The sequence below is a fragment of the Ursus arctos genome, unplaced genomic scaffold (genome assembly GCF_023065955.2).
Source record: "Ursus arctos isolate Adak ecotype North America unplaced genomic scaffold, UrsArc2.0 scaffold_20, whole genome shotgun sequence".
NCBI classification, from domain to species: Eukaryota; Metazoa; Chordata; class Mammalia; order Carnivora; family Ursidae; genus Ursus; species Ursus arctos.
In genome coordinates this window covers 21,800,556-21,820,340 of record NW_026622875.1, presented here as the reverse complement: position 1 = coordinate 21,820,340, position 19,785 = coordinate 21,800,556, and the positions used below count along the sequence as shown (strand labels likewise).

The window sequence follows — 19,785 nt, the reverse complement described above, 5'->3', positions numbered from 1 at the left end:
CAATTAATAAGCAGGGAACCTTGGAAGATGACTATTTAAACAAGCCTCAATATTACAGGATAGCTCCTTGCTCTGTTTCGTAGACATACTCAGGAACTCAATTTTATGATGATAATACAGAATAAGGATTCGTTGATTTAGCTTAAGTTTGTGAAAACTGATGTGTAAACAAAGATCGTGGCCCCCCTGATGCTTGGCATTCTCGGAAGCACTGGTGTGAACAGCTTCTGCCCCCACGTTTCTCATTAAGTACCATTGACTTCCTTTTCTTTCTTTCTTTTTTTTTTTTTAGAACCCCTCGTGATTTACAGGTAAGCATGGCCCCCTCTGGAAGACTTGGAAAGGCCTGCCATCCACCAAGTGACATCTTTGTTTCAAGGTCTTTACCTCTCTCAGCTTCAAGTTAGGTTTCAAGGTAAGTACCATGTTCCAGATGACAGAGTGATTTAAAGATGTAAATGACCAGAATTCTCCTGAAAATTTTGCTTGATAATAAGTTTATAGAGCTGGCCCCAATCTGTGCATTTGAATATTCCTAGAAAAGTCTTGCTCCAAAGCCAAAAAATTGATTTTATTGGTGTGTTTTCAGGCGGTAGCAGCCCACAAATGGAAAGAAATTAACCATTTTTGAGCTATTATGACTCAGGTGTTTTATATATATTATTTTGTTTAATCTTTATCAAAAGCCTATGTATACAGACAAGTATTAGGATTTTTGTTAAGCAACTATAACAAATTCTTAAATTTCAGTGGCTTAACATAGTGGATTATTTTTCCTGTATAAAAGCAGTCCAGTTTGGTTCCAAGACAGTGGTATCAAGGATGGGGTTGATGAAAGAGAGAGGTGGGACCTCTGCTCCACACAGATTTGAGTGGAAGCTCTCTCTTCTATAATGTTGTTCCCAAGTGTGCTTTTTTTCCTTTGGATTATTTTATTAACACGGTGCATTTCTATTTACTCGACATCAAGTTATATCCTATTTCCTTTCCAGTTTTATGGAGATATAATTGACATGTAGCATTGTATTAAGGTGTACAACATAAAGATTTAATGTATGTATATATTGTGAAATGATCACCGCAAGTTTGGTTAACAGCCATCTCCTCACACACTTGCAGTTTTTTTTCTTGTATTGAAAACTTTCAAGATTTACTTTTTTTTTTTTTTTTAAGATTTTATTTATGTGTTTGACCCAGAGAGAGAGGGAGAGAGAGAGCACAGCAGGGGGAGCAGCAGAGGCAGACGGAGAAGCAGGCTCCCCACTGAGCAGGGAGCCCGATGTGCGGCTTGATTCCAGGACCCTGGGATCATGACCTGAGCTGAAGGCAGACAGTTAACCTACTGAGCCACCCAGAAGCCCCTTAAGATTTACTCTTTCAGCAGCTTTCAAATATGCAATAGAATATTGTTAACTATAGTCACCATGCTATCCATTACACCCCCAGGTCTTATTTATCTTATAACCAGAAGTTCCTACCTTTTGACCTGACCACCTTCACCCATTTTCCCTAACCCCCACCCCTGCCTCTGACAGCCACCAAACTCTTCTCTGTTTCTCTGAGTTTAGCTTTTTTAGATGCGACATATAAGTGAGATCACACATTATTTGCTTTTCCCTATATGACTTATTTCACTTAGCGTAATGCCTTCAAGGTCCATCCATGTTGTTGCAAATGATAGGATTTCCTTCTTTTTTAATGACTGAATAATATGCCATTATCTATAGTACACACGTTCTTTAACCATTTATTTGCCAATGGACACTTAATTTGTTTCCATGTCTTAGCTATTACAAATAATGCTGCCATGAACATAGGGTATCTTTTCAAGATACTTTGTTTCCTTCGGATGTATACCCAGAAGTGGGGTTGCCAGATCATATGGTAGTTCAGTTTTTAATTTTTTGAGGGACCTCCATATAGTTTTCCACAGAGACTGCACCAGTTTGCATTCCCACCAGCAGTGCACAAGGGTTCTTTTTCTCCATGTTCTCATCAACAACACTTACTATCTCTTGTAATATAGCCATTGTTTTGATAATAGCCATTCTAATAGATATGAAGTGATATCTCATTGTGGTTTTGAATTGTATTTTGTATTTCTCTGTAGATCAGTCATGTTGAGCATTCTTTATATAGTTGTTGACCATTTCCACATCTTCTTTGGAAAAATGTTTATGCAGTTCCTCTGCACGTTTTTTTAATCAAATTGGGGTTTTCTGTTTGTTTTGTTTTGTTTTTTGCTGTTGAGTTGTATGAGTTCTTTATATATTTTGGATATTTTATTCTTTCTGGTGCAATTGTAAGTGGGATTGTTTTCTTAGTTTCTCTTTCTGAGGATTTGTTGTTAGTGTATAGAAACGCAACTGATTTACATACATTGATTTTGTATCCTGCAACTTTACTGAATTCATTTATTAACTCTGACAGCTTTTTGGTGGTTAAGATGTGTCATATCTATATCTATATCTATATCTTTATCTATATCTTTATATATCTCTGTCTCCATCCCTGCAAATAGAGGCAAATAGAGACAGCGGTACTTCTTGCATTCTGATTTGGATGTCTTCTATTTCATTATCTTACCTAGGCTCTGGATAGGGTTTCTAGTACTATGTTGAATAAAAGTGAGAGTGGCATCCTTGTCTTTTCCTAATCTAAGAGGAAAAGCTCTCAGCTTTTCACCATTGTGTATGATGAATACCATTGACTTTGAGGCTTATGTTTAATTACAGGTTTAACCTAAGCCGAATCAAAGTTTTGGAGCTTATAACAGTGTTAGTCCCTACTTTACTGGAAGTGAGTTCGGACTAGATAGCAATTCACATTCTTTCCCAAGCTAAATGTCTGTGATTCTGTGTGACAGTCCCCTTAGCTCTGTTTTTGTAGAGTTTGTAAGTGCAAAGGAGCCCCCCCCAAAAAAAAGTTTTGAGAGGTTACTTTGGGATCTGAACCAGAGCATCCTTGGATCTCAGGTACATGGAGGGCTCCTAGAGGTCATCCATGTGTCAGTCCCCCACAGTATTGCCAGCAGGTGACTACCCACACTTGACCACCTCCTGGAGCAGGAGAGCTCATTCTGTACTGACACGGATGCTGTCAACCTCCCACTGAACCATCCAGAAGTTTTCTAAAACATATTTTAAGTGCATGGAGTTCCTGCCCCGGGCTTTGGTAATGATGGTCCACAGGGGACCTGGTTCTCCATGCCTCATCATGATGGAGTCATGGAATGAGCTGGCATTGAGCACCGGGGTTAGTCAAAGCTCTGTAGGTAAGTGTGCTTCAAGCCTGAAAAAGGCCTCATTGGGCAAAACACCTTGATCTGTAGCATGCATCAGTGCCCCATTCATGTGTCCACCCAGAACAAAATCCCGTTTCTGCGTGGTATTGTTAACCTGGAAAACACAGCTTTCGGAAAGCAATTTTGTATCCTGCAACTTTACTGAATTCATTTATTAACTCTGACACTTTTTTGGTGGTTAGGTTGTGTCATATCTATATCTATATATCTATATATCTATATATCTATATATCTATATCTATATATCTATATATCTCTGTCTCCATCCCTGCAAATAGAGGCAAATAGAGACAGTGTTACTTCTTGCAAGCCGCACTTCCAGGCGGGCCTGATTCACATTGCACCGCTGGAATTCTCTTCTTATTTTTTGCCTGTAAAATTTGGCTTTTACCTGCAAACCTTCATTGTTCATTTGCATGTCTCATTTTACAGCCCTGCCTATTGAATGTTTTGTGCTTTCCTTGACATTGTAACAAACTCTTAGTTGACACAGTTTGCTTGCAAATTAAAGAATCAGCTGTATTTTTAAGTCACTTTGTGATGAGTAAATCATGCCAACTGCATGTTCTCCCTTTTTTTGTTGAGGTACTTAGAGTTGCTCTTGACATTCTAAAGTCAGAGTATGCCAATTTCAGATGTCACTACTGCTGCAACTTTAAGAAGGAGCAAAGCGGTGACATTGGCTGGAGCACAGGCTTCTCCCACAGTGTCAGAAAAAGATCACTGAGGAATACGTAAGATTGGAAATCCTGGCTTGATGAATTAGTTATTTCAATCTGTTCTGGTCCTGAGAAGTGATCAGACACCTTGACAAGTTTATCCTTTGTAGAGCTGGGGTGGGGGGGAGCCTCGAGAGAGTGGTAGGAATGTATAGTTCAGAAATGGGGAGAAAACAACTGTAATATTTCAGGGATTAAAAATACTAAATCTATAGATTATCTGCCTCAGATCCTTCTTGGAAAGAAACGGTAGGTAAATACTTCATGTTGCATATTTAAACACAAGTAACATATAGAGGAAACGGTCGTGTTGGTAGGACCTGCGCCGTGTGAGGGGTGCTGCTCGGCTGTTTGTCACTGCCGAATCACGCCTGAGCGGACCAGTGCTGATGCCTCTTAAACATACTTAGGACTGTATGTGCTTTGATTGCTAGATCTGGAAAGTGCTGGTACTGTCGTTATTTTTTCAGAATAATAGTGTGATGTCGCATCTTCTCCAGTTGTGGGTTATTGCAGACTTCCCCTTGCTCCCTTGTTCCTAACAGAATTCTGATTCTGTGCAGGCCTCCACCCTCTCCCTTCCTCCACGGTCCTCTGCCAGGAAGAAGGTGAATCCCAGTTGGTGTCACTCAATCACTGTGGTCCATTCCCGGTGCCAGTGATGAGTTTGCGCGTGGGCCCGTGACACTGTTCTGGCAGTTAGACATTAGGGGAAGTCCGCTGGAGGGTTTCTGGGAAGGCCTTCCTTGCTTTCAGTAGAAATGTGCAGGACTGTCCCTTCCCCCTCTGCAGGTTGCCCAGTGTGACAGTGACGCCTGAGAGTGTGGCCACCATCTTAAAACCGTGGGGGGACAGGACAAAGACAGGATGGCAGAGTCCAGAGATGGAAAGATCCTGGCTTCCTGATGATGCTTTTGGGGTGCTGAATTAACTAATCTCAGAGCCGCCATTCCTCACACCATGACTCATGGTGTGAGAATATGGATGAGTCCCTTTGCGTTAGCGAGGGTTTTCTGTGACCTGCAGCCAAGCCACCTTCATAGATGAATAAATAATTTAAGATAAAATAAAAAATAAAACTCTAAAAGAACAAAGGTTATCACAACCACGACTCATGTATATCATATCTAAGAGTGACATTTTAAAAAGTGTGGTGAGATTTTTCGCCGAATGCAGTTTGTCATAAATGTGTGTGTTTATTCATCACTGCCTACAGAGGGAGCCCCCATGAAGAGGACCAGTGTCATTTAGTGCTAGTGGCAGGTTCCAGTGAGGATATTGGTTTGACTGCTTTCACAGAAGTGAAATAACAATGATTTTTAAAAGGTTGTGAGATGGCTTCTTCTCTCCCAAAACAGTTTGGACTGGTAGACAGTCAAGGAAATGGGTAGTCTGCCCCATGAGGTCATTCAGGGTTCTTCTCTGTTATCCACTAGGATGTTGTCTCCACGGGCATCAAGAAAGCTGGTTTACCACCACGCCAGTGATTCGGAGCATGGGAAATGACGAAGCAGACAGGTCAGAATGAATGAGATAGGGCAGACAGCCTTCTTTTGACCCAGAGTTGCATATAATAACTTCCAGTCACAACTCATTGGCTCAGACTTGATCACGTGGCAACAACCAGTTGCAAGGGACTCTGGGAAATATCATCTCTAGCTGGGTGGCTGTGTATCTAGCTAAAACCAAGAGGATTCCCTTAGGAAGAAGAAAGGGCAAGTAGACACTGGGAGACAGGAGTTCCTGCCACATAGTATGTCCTCTGCAGTGGAGAGGCAGCACGTAACAAGGAGAGCGTGCTGGGTACCGCTCTGATTGTGAAGCAAGGATTGGGGTCACAAGAGCCAGTCTCCCTGAGCAGCCTGGAGCCTTTGCCAGTTCTGACCTGTCCCAGCCTCTCCTGGTCAACCACAGGACTTGAATCAGGTGATGTTTGAAACCTCTCCTGACTCTGACCTTCTCTGGCAGGGTCCCGTAGCCGTCCTGTTTCTAGAGTGGGGGCAGAGATGAAGGCGAAGCAGGGTGAGTACCTCATAGGTGGTGGGTATTAAGACTGTAGGCGAAGTCACTGCTAACTTAGTTGGCGTTTATTAGGAACCAGGTAGTGTGCTGGGTCCCTCACACCTGGTAACCTCACTGTCCCTAACACAACACGTGAGGTGGAGCCTGTGGTTGTTCCCGTTTCATCGATGGGGAAACTGTGGCTCCAGAAGGGTTCAAGAAAGGCTCTAGACCTAGCCAACCGATCCCTGAGCCCACAAGCTTAACTACGTGTTGTGGGAAGGGCTGGGACATGAGGTGGGATTTGTGGGGTGCGGCCAGATCACAGCAAACCATGCAAGGAGGGCCAACGAGCCTTGGGCCTGATGTTACCCTTTATCCTGGGCCACTTTGGGGATCAATCTGCAGCATTGAGTGCCCCCCACACTGTTACCCAGAGCCAGGAGATGGCTGCTGCCACTCCTGTCACATCTAGGCTTGACGTTGTCATAGCTTACATCACCTTTCACTACCCCAGGGGAGAAGACAGGCTGTCCTTTAGGAGGAGAGTGCCCTGGTGAGAGAGGAGCTGTGGGAGGGTCAGCCGTGGGGCAAAGTGCAGAATGTGCAAGGGGAGACACACCACGCACCCAGTAGACGTCCTTTAAGCCGTCGCCAGGTGAGAGGAGCACAAGGCCTCTGGCCTGCTCCTGTCCTGTATTCCCAGAGGAGGCTGGGGCTGGGAAGACACAGAACCCTGGCCCCAGAAAATGAGGGTCAGGAAGCCTGCCTGTCCCTTCAGCGGGCACTGATCGGTGGCCTGGATCCTGGGATCACATTCCTGCTCCGACCTGGAAGTCAGTGGCCTTGTGTGCAGAGGGGGCTCCAGGGGGAGTTGGCATCAGTGCATGTATTGTCTGGTGTCCTTGGTAATAGGACTCCTTGGGGTCATCAGGTAGGCTGGCCTGGGTGGGGGGCGTGAGACCCTTTCCCCGGGCACAGCAGCCTCACCGCACGTGCAGCTGTGTGTGGTGCCTGGACTAACCCACCTCCCTTCTGTGGTTCCTGACACACACAAGCAGGGCAGCACCGCCCCCCCATCGCCCCCCAACAGCCAGTCCAGTGCTGTCTCTTTGGTGCTGTCTCTTTGGTTCATTCTGGTTTCCTCAAATGCAATCATAAATGTACCAGCTCCAGCCTGCTCTTCAAGACTGAGCTCCAGCGGAGCCTCTTCCAAGAAAGCCATCCTCCCTCTCTGGGCTGAGATGGGTCTCCTCCTCCTCCCACTCCCGCTTCTGCCTCATGGCACCGGTTTCATATGGTGTAATGGTCTTCTTACTCGTTGTTCCACTGACCAGACTATGAGCTTCCTTTCTTTTTTTTTTTAACTTTTTTTTTTTTAAAGATTTTATTTATTTATTTACTTATTTGACAGAGAGAAAGACAGCCAGCGAGAGAGGGAACACAAGCAGGGGGAGTGGGAGAGGAAGAAGCAGGCTCATAGCGGAGGAGCCTGATGTGGGGCTCGATCCCATAACGCCGGGATCACGCCCTGAGCCGAAGGCAGACGCTTAATGACTGCGCCACCCAGGCGCCCCCTTTTTTTTTTTTTTTTTTTAAGATTTTATTTTATTTTATTTGACAGAGATAGAGACAGCCAGTGAGAGAGGGAACACAAGCAGGGGGAGTGGGAGAGGAAGAAGCAGGCTCCTAGTGTTGGAGCCTGATGTGGGACTCGATCCCAGAACGCCGGGATCACGCCCTGAGCCGAAGGCAGACGCTTAACTGCTGTGCCACCCAGGCGCCCCACAGGCGCCCCTTTTTTTTAACTTTTAACTTCAACATACACAAAAGCAGAGAGGATCGCGTACTATATCCTCGAGAATCCATCAACCAGTTGTCAGTTTTGCCAGCAATTGTCAGCATTTTGCCAGTCTTGATTTGTTAATTCCTCTTCAGCCTGCCCCCCCCCCCCGAATATTTTAAAGCAATTCCTGGATCTTCTCTCATTCTCCTGTATATACTTTTGTACATTTCAGCAGTGAGCTTCAAGATGGCGGAACTGTGTCCTGTCTCCCGTGTTCTGTGTCCACAGCACTGCGGACGATACCTGACACATACTGGATCTTGAGAAATAATGTTGTTTTGAATCGATTGATTGACTAGATGAGTGAATTGGTTTCAACCTTTAGAACTGAGCATGCATACTAGCTGGAATTTGAGGAACTGGAACGTGAATAATTGCTAGGAACCCACAGCCTCCTTGGGGATTTTCTAGGAGGTTCTGAAATTTGTCCACCATCAGACTTTAAGGTTGGTGTATTTTTAGCCAAGCATCTTTGATTTTGCAATTAACCTCTACGTCGAGGTGACGTTGGATAGAGAGGAATATTAAGATGTAGCTTTTACCTTTGCTTGGTTCATATTTAGTTCACAATTATAGCCTTGGGGTTTTGTTTTTTTTTTTTAATTATAATACTGTATTTACTTAGGCCAAAGTGATTAAGACCTAAAATATCAAAGTATAGAATACATCTAAAGCATTTTCTTTAATAACATCTTTCTATTCCTGGTAATGGTATTTTAACTACACAAATAAGAGATAATTAAATACACATTTTTCTTTCAAGCAGTTGTGGTTATGTTTAAAACCCTAAATTCTGTACACTTTGAAGGGGACCCTGAAACCAGAGTCATTAGACGTGGCATTTCCCACTCTTACGAGGTAAAAATCATACCAGGGCTTGGGCTTTTGGAAATTTCTGGGGGTAGAATGGTAGTTTGTAAAAATGCCTTTGACGTGTTCCTTTTTCCTCTTAATTCAGAAATGGTACTTACTGTAATATAATGGGAAGTACCTATCAACTAGTCCTTTTTTCAAAATTATGTTTTGAAATATTTCCTTTCTCCATTCAAGTCTGCTGTAAAGTTAAAGTTGGCTGGGGTTTCTGTTTATTTTTTGCTGTTTCATCAGGAATTCAGAGTAATAATTCTATTTCTGGATTTAAGATATTTTTACTGTGTGGGTTTAGCACAGGGACTAAGGCTGTGCCCAGTAGACATCTGATGACTACTAGCCACTGTTGCATGTTCAGCCTGGAACATAAAACAGTTGTTTCTGCAGAAGTATTTATAGGAGTCAGATTGGGTCGTGATGCCATACTGAGTCTAGAGCGCCTTTTCCTTGGAAGGTGGTGGGACATGAGAGACGTCAGAGGACAAGGAGATGTGAGGGCTGTGCTGAAGCAGGTCATAATCCCAGCATCTCACCCTGCTGCTCTAGCAGTGACCCTTCCCATGCACTTTATTTTCTGGGCTGTGAGTGAGCAGGCTCTGGGGTTTCTACTGTGGACCCAGAGACCTGGCCGTCACTTGGCATGACTTGCACAAGTGGGATGGAGTGTCCAGAGGAGCCGTAGTAGACCCCAGGAGCGTGCACCTGAGCCTCCGTGGAAGGAATATGCGGGAAGATGCCCGGAAGAAACCCACGGATTGCATGACTTCTTGAGTGGCTGCACGAGCCTCCTCCCTACGGATGGAAAAGAGAATGGGCCAGAGCTCGGGCCACAGAGACAGAGCCCATTGGCTGGTAATCCTTGTCTTCCTAGGATGGGGCCCAACAGAAGCTGACACAGATGTTCCAGGCTGGAAAACCTGTGGTGGTGGCAGGGGATGAGTCAGCCAAGGGAAGACTCACCATGGTGGGGCAGTCGGGAACAAGGCTGCAAGCGTGGCTGCCTGCCCTGACGGCTGGGGCTGACGAGTAGAGAAGTGGCCAGTAGCCAGTGGCCAGGATTTGGAAGAGGAGCCACAGCATGGGGAAGAAGCGGTTGCTCGGGGGAAAGGGCAAGTCTTTGTGTCTAGATGATGGTGCAAGGATCTGTGTGATTCCTCCAGAGCCGGGCAAACACAGTGTTTGCCTGTGGCTGCTGCTGTTCTCCTCTCTGCCTTCCTGCTCTCTCATTTTCTTATTCCCACTCTCATTTAAAGATCGAGACCCTGGACTCAGAGAAATGAAGTGAGTTAGTTGTCAGAGGGGCACACAGAAACCAAGCAGCAGAGCAGAGAATTGGCCCAGATCTGCTGGTCTCTGGAGCCGCCTCTTTGCCACCACGTCAGGGCTCCTCTGTCTCTCGTGCTGAGGAAGTGTCTCTGCCGAAGGTATCTTTTCTTTGACCCATGCACCCCAGGTCCCACCAGCATGTACTTGGGTGCACGCACACGTTGGGGTCCTAGCTCCAGCTGCAAACACAAATGTCTTCAAATCCATGTGAATTTTAGATACCATGTTTATTTAGCCATTAAAAAAAAATAAAGAACAAAGCATGACCTTCCTTTCCAAGTTTTCTAGGAAAATAGGCTCCAGAAGAAGGCGTGTGTTTTTCCTGGGGCTTGAGGTCACCACCCCGTCCAGGCTCTGTGCACACCCCCGGGGCCGTGATCACAGGCCGGTCCCCAGCACAAGTGGAAAGAATGAGACTATGACTACATCCCTGGCATGTGGTATTTGGTGGTGCCAAAGGAGGGTCAGAAGGGGGAGGGTGCAGAAATCCTGAGAGTATTAAGGGGAAGAGGGTGGGTGTACCCAGATTAAAGCCTGTGTCAAATGAAAAGCTGCAGGCATGTAGAGATGTCAATAGCCTAAAAACTAGAAGCAGTCAGGCAGGCACACCATCCCCGCCATCTGGTTAACCCAACACATCCCCAGTATTTTAAATCTGGAACTAAGTATAGCTCCTTTCCAAAAAAAGCACTCAGTTTATTAAGGAATGTGGAAAAGTAGAGCTTTGCGTGTGCTTTCTGTAGATGATGGTGCAGAGCTCTAGACGCTAGCTTAGGAATTCCTCGTAAAGATGCGAGCCATTTCTTTGTTGTATCAGTTAGCTTTTGTTTCGTACGAAGCTCCCTTAACTTAGCGGCTTAAAACAGCAACCATCATACTTGCTTGTGATCTGTGGGTTGGCCGCAGTTCTTTTAAGTCTGGGCCAACTTTCCTGGTCCCATCTGCTGGTGGCGTGGCCGGGCTGGAATGGTCGGGGACAGCCTTTCTCACACGTGTGGTGATGGGTGGGCTTTGACTCCGTGTGACCTCTCATCCTCTACCAGCTAGCCCGCGCATCTTTTCCGTGGTGGTCCTAGCGTCCCAAAAGCAGCGAAGGAGGACAGGCCCCAATGCATAAGTACCTTTCAAGCCTCTGCTTGTAGCTCAGTTACTCTTGTCCCCATTGGCCAAAGTCAATACCATGTCTAAGCTTAGAGTGCATGTGGGAGGAAACTACACAGGCCATGGATACAGAAAGGCTACAGATCCACCCTGCGATAAGCCTGACGTCTAACTCAGTAAGTAGTAGTTGTTTCCACCTAATGCCCACCAGAAGACACTGCACAGTCTTGTGGTTCATCCTCGTGTAAAAAGACAGTGTCAGGTAAAACCATAGGCAGAATACTTAGTCGTCATTCTGGTGGCCTCACCTGCCCTAAGTGTGGTGGAAAATCCCCCAAGAGGCTGGGGTCAGGAGTAGTTGAAGAGCCAGACCCGGCCCAGCACGGTTGGTAAGACCCACCACTCTCACAGCCAAATGCAGAGCAACCAAGTGGCAGATCTGATCTCTGAGGCACAGAAGCAAAGGACACCACTGGGCTTAGAAGTCGGAGGTGGGTGATTTCCCAAGAAATGGGTGGATGACAATCCCAAGATTGTTTTCCATGCCCAGAGGGAGAGAGGCTGAAGACAGCATTGAGCTGGACCTACAGAGGGAGAGGAGAGCAACACTTGTGAACCTTCAGTACTCACATACCTGGAGGAACCAACAAACAGGTGAGGAAACTCTTCCTGTCTCCCGGAAGGAAGGAAGAAACAGCAAAGTGAACCAAGAGAAGATGAGGAGGGAATAATGCTAGTAACAACCGTTGTCTTTTGAATATCTGTCGTATGCTGGGGATTGTACATAGACTTTTAGTCCTCACAACCTCCTGAGGTGATTACCCCCAATTCACAGATGAGGAAACTGAGTCTCAGAGAGATTAAGAACTTGGCCTGTGTCACTAAGCTCAGTGTTCTGGCCCAGGTCTGTCTGGCTCCGAAGGGCTGCTCCTGTCTTTCCCCAGCATGCTGCTGATGTGGTCCACAAGAAAGAGCATCTTTAGGCAGCGAGGGCTGCAGAGGCCTCCTAACGGGAGAGTTCTCAAAGACCCCAAAGCCATCTCCCAGGCAGGAGCGCTGGAGATGTTCATGGAAAGGACAAGATGGCAGCCTCAGAAGGTGGCATGGTGACAGAAGGGTGAGGAAGGCATAAAGAAAAACCCCAGCAAATTTATTGTCAGGAGTACAGAGATACCCCATAGAAGGCATATCCTCTGAACCTCCCCCCATTCTGTGATCCAGTCTCCACCCACACACCCCACTCACCCTCCCCAAATTAAAAGGGTCACCTTATAAGAGGGTTATTGATAAAGTAGAATAAATTCAATCAGGAATGACCGAGATAATGAGAGGGTTCCGAAACCCACAGGCTATTTAGCGAGGAGCTGTCGGCCGTCTTTGAGTACCTAAGGAAGATGGCACGCGCCAGGAGCTAACTTGCTCTGTGTTCATCCACAACTTGCAGCTAGATCAGCGCGCAGACCTGCTGAGGAGACCACAACACGTAAAAACGAACTGTAAAGGCACAGAGATCTTGTCTTGTATCTTGTCACTACAGCTTAATAAACTGTGCTCTTAAGTTTTGCTTTTCTGCCTGCATATTAGAAACGCAGGTGTCTGCCCTGCAGAGCATGAAAGAGGTTGTGTCAAGGTCCCCACATGGTGCTCTGTGAATGGAAACCTAGGGAACGATGGTTTTGAGCAGTTAGAAGTCCCTGGTCCCTGGAGAAGCAGAGCAAAGGTACAGGGCTGCCAAGGGGAGGTGCCAGGGTAGCCGAGTGGGGTATGTTTTGAAAACACTGTGGCCAGTGTTCGCAGGTGAATGTTGTCGCCTTCCATGCACATCCCCTGGGGAGCTGGGCCAGGCAGTAGAGGCTGTCTAGGGTGGAGGACAGAAACTGTGACTCGGATTTTATTTAGGTTGTTTTCCTATGGGAAGGTTTGCTGTTGAACCATCGGATGAGCATTACCAAGGACACCCCCAAGGTCAAGGTGGCCCAGAGCTACCCAGGCTTAACACTTTGTGTCTGGGATTGGGTTTATCGGCATCAAGGGTTCAGCTTCACTGTTAGCACGGAAGGGACGACCCGCAGTGCCACAGTCAGGCGGACCCATGCTCTGTCTCAAACTGTGACCTCAGCCTCCTTGGGGGTTCAGTGTAGAAGCCACTGTCCCTTACCAAGCGCAGATTCTGCTGAGCTGCTTTCAGATCTGTGTGTCTTTTCAAATACTCTCAACTTATGAAGAATTTGAATTTTGGAAACAAAACATTTATTTGGGGTCCCAAATACATTAGGTCCTAGGTGGGATCAGCCAGCACGGTATGCTGTCTTAGCCAGGACGCTAGAGAGCTTGCGAGGCTAGTGAGTCCCCTCAGGGCAAAGAGGGGGTGTCCACAGGAGCAGTTACAGGCCATCTGGGGACACTAGGCACTGGTCCTTGCTTAGGGGTGGTGACTAAAGGGACAGAAGCAGTGATTATTTGAAGGTATAAAATTGGAATCTGTTTGTCAACAGAGGTGCGGGCTGCCAATGTACAGGCTCCATTGTGAGGTACAGGTGTATTTTTGTTAGTCTTTTAGCAAATCTTACCTTTTTGTAGACAGTCTGACAAATCCCTCTAAAGGAGCGGTTCTCAAACTCCCTTGCAGGGTCCTTGCTGGGGCTCGGGGCTGGGAAATAAGAGACTCCGGGGCTCTGGATCCTGCTTCATTCCCTACGGATAGGCTTTTGTAAGAAAAAAAAATAAAAAATAGATGATATAAGATAGAATTCACATACCATCCAGTTCACCCAAAGTGCATAATTCAATAGCTTTAAAAGATTTATTTATTTATTTATTTGGGGGAGAGAGAGTGCTTGCACGAGTGCGTGCGCGCGCGCGCGCACACACACACACACACACACACAAGGGGGGAAGGGGAGGAGGGAAAGGGAGAGACAATCCCAAACAGACTCCTTGCTGAGCTCCAAGCCTAAAGTGGAACTCCGTCTCACGACCCTGAGATCATGACCTGAGGCGAAATCAAGAGTCAGGCGCTTACCCGACTGAGCCCACCTGGGTGCCCCTCAATAGCTTTTGGTATATGTATTCACAAAGTTGTGCAGCCCCGACCTCACCATGTGAACAAATGAGCTTTTGTCTGATTGTGTCTGTTCGGGCTCTGAAGGAGATTGTATTTGAAGGAGGAAAAGATGTTGCCGCTAAAATTGGGTTTGAAATTATTGTTGTCCTGTTACTGTAACAGGTTGGACCTTTTCTGAGGAATGTGGTTTTCAAGTTCTATTTCAAACCCCAGAGAGAACCAGGAGAGAAACTCGATAACTAAGACTGATGGGTTATACCCTCGAGCCGCCGTTCACTTTGCTCACAAAAGGCCCTCATTCAGCATTTTTGAAAGTCTTTTTGCACAGCTCTAACATGGTTAGAGGAAATTAGAATGGGTACAGTGGGGCTGCAGGAAGAAGACCGGTGGACACGGCAGAAATAGGGTCACCAGTCCAGATGGGAGAAGGTTTTCAGTTAGCAGATGGGGCCACTGAGCGTAGGGACACATCCTCTGGCATCCTCCAGCCATCCCTAAAGGCATTATTATGGGACACATGGCAGTGATTGGCGTTCAGGTTAATGATTAAAATTTTAGGAGACCAGAATCATATCAGCAAAATATTCACCAAAAAAGGTTGAAGATCTAGAAGTCGGTGGTCAGAATGGGCTGAGCATGACCTGGTCCGTAAAGACTTGCTTGTCTGGCACACGGCAGGTGCTCGATAAAGCTCCTTATGTGTTTCTTTGGAAAGGTCCTGCTGGCATGTGTCTCATTCTGTGCTGATGTCATAAACGAAGCATTCGAGAACTGGTTTCCTCTCATTAATTCGAAGGCAGCATTCTCGGCTGGGCTCATCTGGGGGCAGAGACATAACCCACTATTGTTCTGCAACTAGGATTCACGCTTCCTGCTGGAGGACTGGGCTAATTGGATTATTTTCAGTTGACAAACTTGGTTTTCCACCTCGGAACACATGTTTATTGCCTCTGTTTTGTTCGCAGGGCGTGTTCCCGACTGGAGGTGAAACCATGAAGAGCAAATAGAACAAATGAGAATGCTTTTCCGCAGCCGCTTCTTGCTGCTGCTGGCCCTGGCCGCACTGCTGGCCTTCGTGAGCCTCAGCCTGCAGTTCTGTGAGTATCGCCCGCTGCCGCTGCGTCCTCTTCTGAGATAGAGGGCCCTTGTGGGGAGGAAACAAGTAGGCCCAAAGCCTTTGTTTTTCAAATGAGCAGTGCCGTTTAAAACAACAGAGTCTTTTTATTATTGGTACTGATGGTGGATGGTTGTGAGTACAAATCCTAAACTGCTGAGCTGTGTCCTGAGTGTCTTTCTCAGCCCTGAGGAACAAAAGTGCTCGCTAGGCCTCAGGAGATGTTTTTGGCTTCTGTGTAGATTCCTGAACTGCCCAGTTATTCCCAGATTCTTAGATTCCCAAGAGGCCAACGTGAGCCGGGGTGTTTAGCCTGCTGGTTGGTTCCTTGAGGGTTGGGTGTCTTTTTTTTTTTTTTTTAAAGATTTTATTTATTTATTTGACAGAGAGAGACAGCCAGAGAGAGGGGGAACACAAGCAGGGGGAGTAGGAGAAGAAGAAGCAGGCTCCCAGCGGAGGAGCCTGATGCGGGGCTCGATCCCACAACGCCAGGATCACGCCCTGAGCCGAAGGCAGAAGGTTAACGACTGAGCCACCCAGACGCCCCGAGGGTTGGGTGTCTGTTTCCTGTTCAGTGAGCTCTGGGGCTGTGATTGTTGGGGAGGGCATGGGAATTAGGTACTAAATTCAGTTTCCTAGGCAGCAGAGACCATGCACAGGGCATCTCGCGTGGACATGGCCGGATGAAGCCAGTCCACGGATCTCACCACCCAGCACTTTGTCCTTCACTGGGCGCCTGTGCTCAGTTTCAGGCCCAAAGCTGCGTACCCCACTGCTCCCCCCAAGAGTGGCCATCCTCAAACACAGATCTGGCCCCAGTACCTCCTTGGTTGTAACCTTTCAGGGGTGGCCCATGGTGTCCAAGAGGCTCTTTTTGCTCCAGTGGCCCCCTCTCACACTGAATTGCTTGCCATTCCTTACACATTTACCCTGTTCTCTGTGCCCAGATCCCACCAGCCCCTCTGCCTGGAGCGCCATCCTCCTCACGTCCTTGCCTCCACATGATTCACTCAGTCCTTTTCTCCTCTCGGAACCTTCCAGGACTCTCCCCCTCCCTTCAGCCAGGTCTGATGCTGCTGTGATGTACTTCCAGGATGCCCTAAACCTGTTCCTCTCCTCGCGCTGACCGTCCGGTATTCTAATGTTCAGTTCTTGTGTCTCTGAGAGCCGGGACCGCGTCGTGTTTCCCTCTATACCCCACAAACGGCACTGCTAACCACACAGTAGGCGTTTCATGACGGTTTGTTGAATGAATGAATGGATCTACACCTGCTCTGAAAAGGAGGCCGACCCGCTTCGCTCTCCTTCTGGTGCTGTACCCTCGAAGCTGAGAATGCCTGTGCGGCGCTGGGAACTGTGTTTTGGCTGTCACCTGCCTTCCCTCCATTTTCCCACCGCACCCTGATGGATGGGAGATAGGTGGTTGGCGCCCATCATTGCCTAGGATGGCTCAGTGAGGAGGTGGCGTTTCTGTCGCAGTTTGAGTGATGGCAAGAAGAGCAGGTGGCTCGGCAAGTGGGATGTTCTGAGTGCGCTGAGGAATGTGGGAAGGACTTGGCATTTGGAATAAGTGGTTTGAAGAGAAGAGGCTTTGAGCAAGTTTCCCGATAGACCTCCAGTTTGTGACCTACTCCACACGCACATCTGGTACACGTGACAGTCTGTTTCTAATACTAAAGACAATTAGAAATACTCCTTTTATCCTTCCAGAATAGGAAACGAGGCCGAGAGTAGGTGGGCATAGGAAGTTTAAAGATACTCCAGATGGTTAATGAGCCATAAAATACGAATCCTTTCCAAAAAGTGTGTTAGGACTCTCAGTAGTTTAATTGTTCATAACTTTTCATTAAAAATTTTCCATCCTTTGGTTGGGGAGGTAGGAGGTTACAGTCAAGCTTGATTTTTTATTCTGTGAAGCTGACAGGATCTGAGACGTGAATGTGGGTTACTTGTGTTTGCTGCGTTTCTCTTGCATGAGGTGGTTTCCACGTCACTGAATTGGCCAGTGTGTTTTGCTTATATAACTCTTCTGAAAGTACCTTCTGTTTTAGGACAGCCAATTTGCAGCCATACTTTTTTTTAAGGAAAATTTTGCAGGGTAAATGAGCCTGCCTGGGTTGGAGTTCTTTATTCTTGGATACGTTGGAGTTCGGAAGGATATTAAGATATGGATGTCCTTACTGCTCTTCTGCTTCTAGGTAAACTGTAACTTTGGGACTTACCATTTCTGTAGACAAGGAGTTTAATTGCTTTATTTATTTAATTGCGTTGTGGGTTGTTGGTTATTATGGTGTAAGAAACTGCACTAATTGGTAATACAAAAGTATACGTTTAACTAACATTTGTGTTTTCATCCTTACCCTAAAATATATGGACTTTTTTTTTTCATCATTGCTTCTGACTAATTTTTTAATAAATACCAGATTAGCACATATAATTATTTGAGGTAATATATGTGAGGCGATGAAATATCACTTGGTTTTTCTCAGGCTTTAAGTGAACCAGTATAGTTTTATTTGCTTTCTGCAATGGTCATCTATTTTATTTTGTCTTGTTGGCTTTTTCTGTTGTTTTGAATATGAGAAAGTTATGACCCGGGTTACAATTTAAAAATCAGGTTGTTGAAGCATTTCTTCCTTTCCTACAGAAAGTGGGTCTGCGAACCCAGATATATTTATTAAGTGCTTATGCATGTCGGCATTTTTCTACAGTGTCGGGGTGGAGGTGGATGGAAAGGATATAAAAAAGGTTAAGATACGGTTCGCAGTTTCTCAAAATATGTTTATTTTAAATTTAATGGCTTGCTTTAGGCTAACAACCTTTAATGAAAATCATTCATTTTGTATTTTCAAGTCCTGGATATTTTTGAGTTTGGAAATAGGGAGACTCTGAAATTCCTGATGTTTGAATTGTCGAAGGGAACAAGTAAGACGTACCTCTGTTTAGTTACTCTAGTTAAAATGTGTACGAGTATAAAAATTACTTCTCAGATTAAGGGACTGCTTTAGTGCAACAGGGCAAAGACCGCCAGTATGTAAAGACTTGTTTAGTTGTATTTCTGCTTTTTCTGCTCTTCTGTAATCGTCCATTTTCCTCCTTCAACACAGCCTTTCCTTAATTCTTATTTTATGCTCATTTCGCCATGTTCCAACCGGCATTCCCAAAATGGCAGCGCGGCAGGAGCGCGCAGGCTCTGCAATGACAGCCTTGGATTTGAATGCCACTTGGCAGCCATGTGCCCTTGGGCAAGGCGGGCCTCTCAGAGCCTCTGTTTCTTCTTCTATAAAATGGGATTAGTTGTGGCTGCTGCAGTGTTGGTGGGAGAACAGAGACCTTGTGGGAGAGCCCTTGGCTTGTGGAAGCATAGTCAAGGTAAAGCTTTTAAGCAACAGCACAGAGTCCCGTCACCGGGTGCGGTCTTCAGAAACCAGGGCTCTCGGGGTCCCAAAGGCTGCCAAGGCTTGTGTTCCTTCAGCCACTTGTCAGGGAGGCGGCTTCCGAAATAATTAGACTCTTACTTGGTTTTGATCAGAGTTCATTGGCCATGATAGTGGGCATGTGGCACTCGCTCTGGGGGTGGTTTGCCTGGGCAGGGCCCCAGTTGACCAGAGCAGCTTCTGAGGAAAATACCGAAGATGGACTGGAGGTTCAGATCTCCAAGTGGAAAAGGGAAGGTTACCCCACAGCAGTGAAAGCCAGGGTTGTCTTCAGTATCTGAAGAGCCCTTTCTGCAAGAGTCAGACTTGTTCTCTGTGGCCCAGGTGACCATGGGACACGTTCCAGTGAAGCATAAGGTGGAGCGTCCTAAAAGTCAGCGTCGTGCAGAGGTGGAATGCATGGGGTGCAAACTCCGGAGCGTTGCTCCGTGAAGAGGAGAATGTTAGGCAGGTCATCGGGCCTGATTCCATTTAAAGTCTCTTTAAACTCGGAGGGTTTAGGATTTTATCTTTTCTTGTTGATCCAGCACCGTGAATATATACAGCTTTGTCTGTAGCAAATGTTCCTTGAGTTTCCACCATAGGTTAGGTCCTGGTCTGGGAGCTTAATCCCTCAAGCTCAATCCCACAGGAGCTGTCTGTCCTACTGGGAGAAAGTCATGCACAGACACTTGGAATACAGTGTGCGATGTGCTAGGACAGGTAAGAGGTGATAGCAGGTAAGGTGGGGGTGGGGGGAAGAACACGGCTCTAAGAAAAAGCCAGACTGCCTGGATTGAGTCCCTGTCCTGCCACTTACCAGTTAGGTGACCTCGGCCATGTTATTTACCCTCTCCCTGCCTCAGTTTCCTCATCTGTAGAATGGGGATAACTATCATCCCAGTTTCATGGGGTTAGTAAAGGAATCAGTGAGCTCATATTTTAAGACACTTAGAACAGTGCCTGGCACATAGTGATCACTGTATGTGTGTTTGTTAAATAAAATGAATTAGAGATCATTTAC

General features: G+C 46.3%; 1 protein-coding gene across 4 annotated transcripts in view; it reads left to right on the top strand.

Moving 5' to 3' along the window:
- The window catches only part of PXYLP1 (2-phosphoxylose phosphatase 1), a 69,554-nt gene that overhangs the window by 20,126 nt on the left and 29,643 nt on the right, over positions 1 to 19,785 (top strand). Inside the window, exons 2-4 of one of the 4 annotated variants that reach the window (XM_044383449.3) lie at positions 293 to 415; positions 5,992 to 6,045; positions 15,197 to 15,328. In XM_044383449.3, the coding sequence (XP_044239384.1) occupies positions 15,244 to 15,328 (85 nt within the window). In that variant the 5' untranslated portion in view covers positions 293 to 415; positions 5,992 to 6,045; positions 15,197 to 15,243. The other 3 variants (XM_026497150.4, XM_057315958.1, XM_057315957.1) reach the window with 3 other exon arrangements.